Below are 3,636 nucleotides of genomic sequence, written 5' to 3'. Positions count from 1 at the left end.
ACTCTTCTACTGGCCCAATTTGAAAGTAGATATTTGTCAGTATGTAAAAGAGTGTGTAACCTGTCAGCGATTCAAAGGCGAAGCTGGACTACAACAGCAGTATAAAGAGTTTCCACCTGTCGATAAACCACTTGAAAGAATCAATATAGATTTGACAGATATGACTGCTGGAGTACAGGGCTATCGCTACGTGATGACACTGATTGATCACTACTCTAGATATGTTAAATTCTATCCTCTTAAAACAAAACATGCACATACGATAGTACACAACCTAGGGCAGTTTATGGCAGACTATGGCACTCCAAGAGGGGTTATGGTGGACAACGGGGGAGAGTTCTGCAGTCGGGAGTTCCAGGAGTTCTGCAGGAGGTGGAATGTTACGATCTGGTATATAACGCCGTATCATCCTCAGAGTAATGGGATGGTTGAAAGGATGCACCACACCTTCAAGAGTGTGCTGGCCTGTTTGAGTAATGGACATCCTCTCCGCTGGCCTGAACTCCTGCAACCAACCCAGGCCGTGATGAATCAGGCCTGGCACTCCTCTATGGGACACCAACCCGTAAGCACAAAATTTATGAAGGAATTTTTTGAAGAGAAGGGTCAAGGAACTCCTTCAAGTTCCAATAATTTCTGCTGCCCGGAGGAAAAATCTTTCCCTTTGCGCAGCCCAGGAAGGGAAGGATTTCTTAAAGAATACCAATTCGGCTAAAGATTTCCTTCCCATGCCACTACAAGGGAAGGAAATGTTTAAGAATACGGCCGTTAGGGTGCTCTCCGAGCTCACCTGGCACGGGAGAGCTCTATGCCATGCCCAGAAGAAACGTTACACCCGACTCCATCGATACACTATATACCAAAAGAAAAATCACGACCATTCTCCATTCACAAGATAAATTCACTAAACAATTACATAATCAAAAGAACTAATCACTGTGTTTTGTGTAAATGGTGAGTGCACAATGTAAATCCTAACGAACTTTGCTAGGGCAGTTGCAATATGGCAGTTAGAGGGAGTTTTTGAGATGGTGTTTTCACAGCATCTGTACGTGGCACGGAGACAAAACTGAGAGTGAGTCTCACTACAACTTAGGTCACAACGGCACACATAATATCACTGAACTTTCACAACGCCAGTATGAACAAGGGGGAAGGGAAGAAAACAGAGTAATGAAACTCACCTGTACGTTGCACGGAGACAAAACTGAGAGTGAGTCAGGAGCTGACTAACACCCCCCTCTGCTACTCTTCTACGCGGGAAACTAAGCGACTTGGATGACATGTAGGGTACTTTTGCTTTACCCCATATGAGAGTCACAATTCTAAACTTCTGATTCTGAACGGATGCAGACATTAATTTTCTTTACTCTCAATCTGACAGGGAAAATTTAGTTATTCTAATTATCCCACACAAAGAGTCGTAAGTTGAATCAACAGCGGTCGCTAGCATCCTCTCGGCGGAGGAATACATTACCCAACTATTACGTCATGTCCTCGGGTACTAGCTAGCTAAAATTTTTAATGGCTTTCCCCCTCTATACGATATTATTTCTTCTATAAGCATGTTAATCGACAACATTATGACTTTACTGTGATTGCATCAGATCTGATTTAATAGAAAATAAGTACAGACGATACGCCACTCAAATACCCCACGTATGCCTCCAGCAAAGCTTCACCTACAACATGTACAAATATTCTTAAGGACTAGCACAGCATAAATGAGATTTATGATCATACAGCTACAGAAATAATAATAAAAAGAACATGTATTAACTACTAGGTACAAGCATGTTTCTATACCTTAAGCCTAGAATGGATTAGGGTAAACACAAATGTATAACTTACATACTAAAGCCTTAACTTACATGACTTTCATGTTTTGACTCTCGTGGCATTACACGGCTCTCCCCCTCCGGAAGGTAAATTTTCCCCTGTCCACTCCATAACACACAGCAGATTACTAACCAAGGGAGGTGTGCCAACGAGACAGATATTACTAGTCAAGCGCCATCACCTTTTACTCTGAATAGATTTTAATTTCTTTATAACACTCAACATGACAACTCTTTCATCCCCTCATAAGTGGCGCTCTTTCGGCCTGCAAGTAACACTAACCACATACCCCTGGGGGTTGTTTCACCTGTCTCATCTCTCTCTCTCTCCCATTTTTCTTATTGGTGAAGATATCAGCGCCCCAGCCAGCCTCCTGTTCGGGTCAAGGTTATCCACCCACCTGGGTTATGATTGGCACTCTCGATAGCAAGATAGTCCCGGGGGTGCTTCCACATTACTCTCTCAAACACACCTTTGTTTATTCCTCACATTCATTCAACCATGTGTTTCCAGCCCTCCACCCGGCATACTGACTAGCGCTTGCTACGTCCTGAAGTGACCCCCCTTCACCACGAATCGTGCTGACTGTGAGTTGAGGGATGAGCTAGCTTTCCCCCTCGAATTAAAGCACTTGTCCCCACTTCAGCACTAGGTCTACTCTCTCTTTGACCTAACTCTGAGTTTGATATTTTTTCTTTCATATAACACCTCTGGCGGTTGACTTTCACATGGTCTGGTTTTGCACACCAACTTTTGCTGTCTCGGAACACAACTTTCCACCAAAATTCATCACTAACATTCTTCAATCAACCTCCGGGGAGGCCTCCTTGTTTGAAGAGGTAGGTTCTCATCCTCGGGACATTGGGTAAACTCCTCCTCAAGAGGACCCAATAACCACTCCTGACTACCACTGTATGGCTTCACTTTGTCCGCTGCCCTTTGTACTTTGTTTCCAGTGAACACATTTTCTAACACATATCCTCCCCCGTCCAATAATACTTGCACTACTCAGTAAGGCCCATCCCATTTCACGTTCAACTTTCGACATGTCCCTGGGATAGGGGTCTCCCGTTTTATCCACACCAGACTGCGAACTCCTACCGACTGATTCTTATGCCAGCGGTTCGCCACACTTTTATACTTTCTGGTCATTTTCTCATGGGTCTGTTTAATTAGCTCGTGAGCAACAGCCAACTCGTCCTCTTCACCATCAACACAGGGCAAGGAAGCACTAACAATTCTAGGCGGGTAGCGAGAGAAAAATGCGAAATTGGGTTGGTGTCCCGTAGAGGAGTGCCAGGCCTGATTCATCACGACCTGGGTTGGTTGCAGGAGTTCAGGCCAGGGGAGACAATGCCCATTACTCAAACAGGCCAGCACACTCTTGAAGGTGCGGTGCATCCTTTCAACCATCCCATTACTCTGAGGATGATACGGCGTGATATACCAGATCGTAACATTCCACCTCCTGCAGAACTCCTGGAACTCCCGACTGCAGAACTCTCCCCCGTTGTCCACCATAACCCCTCTTGGAGTGCCATAGTCTGCCATAAACTGCCCTAGGTTGTGTACTATCGTGTGTGCATGTTTTGTTTTAAGAGGATAGAATTTAACATACCTAGAGTAGTGATCAATCAGTGTCATCACGCAGCGATAGTCCTGTACTCCAGCAATCATATCTGTCAAATCTATACTGATTCTTTCAAGTGGTTTATCCACAGGTGGAAATTCTTTATACTGCTGTTGTAGTCCAGCTTCGCCTTTGAATCGCTGACAGGTTACACACTCTTTTACATA

General features: G+C 44.5%; 1 protein-coding gene across 1 annotated transcript in view; it reads left to right on the top strand.

Annotated features, from left to right (window-relative positions):
* The window catches only part of LOC145417772 (KRAB domain-containing protein 2-like), a 4,402-nt gene extending 2,890 nt beyond the window's left edge, over positions 1-1,512 (top strand). The window contains exons 3-4 of the mRNA XM_080286379.1: positions 68-565; positions 1,420-1,512. Coding sequence (XP_080142505.1) covers positions 68-565; positions 1,420-1,512 — 591 coding nt within the window. The remainder of the gene's footprint in view (positions 1-67; positions 566-1,419) is intronic.
* The last annotated feature ends 2,124 nt before the right edge of the window (positions 1,513-3,636 follow it).

This window comes from Coenobita brevimanus, chromosome 111 (assembly GCF_032717465.1).
Source record: "Coenobita brevimanus isolate Jiangsu-jjx chromosome 111, ASM3271746v2, whole genome shotgun sequence".
Lineage (NCBI taxonomy): Eukaryota > Metazoa > Arthropoda > Malacostraca > Decapoda > Coenobitidae > Coenobita > Coenobita brevimanus.
The sequence above is the reverse complement of the archived record's forward strand: the minus strand, read 5'-3'. Positions and strand labels throughout refer to the sequence as shown.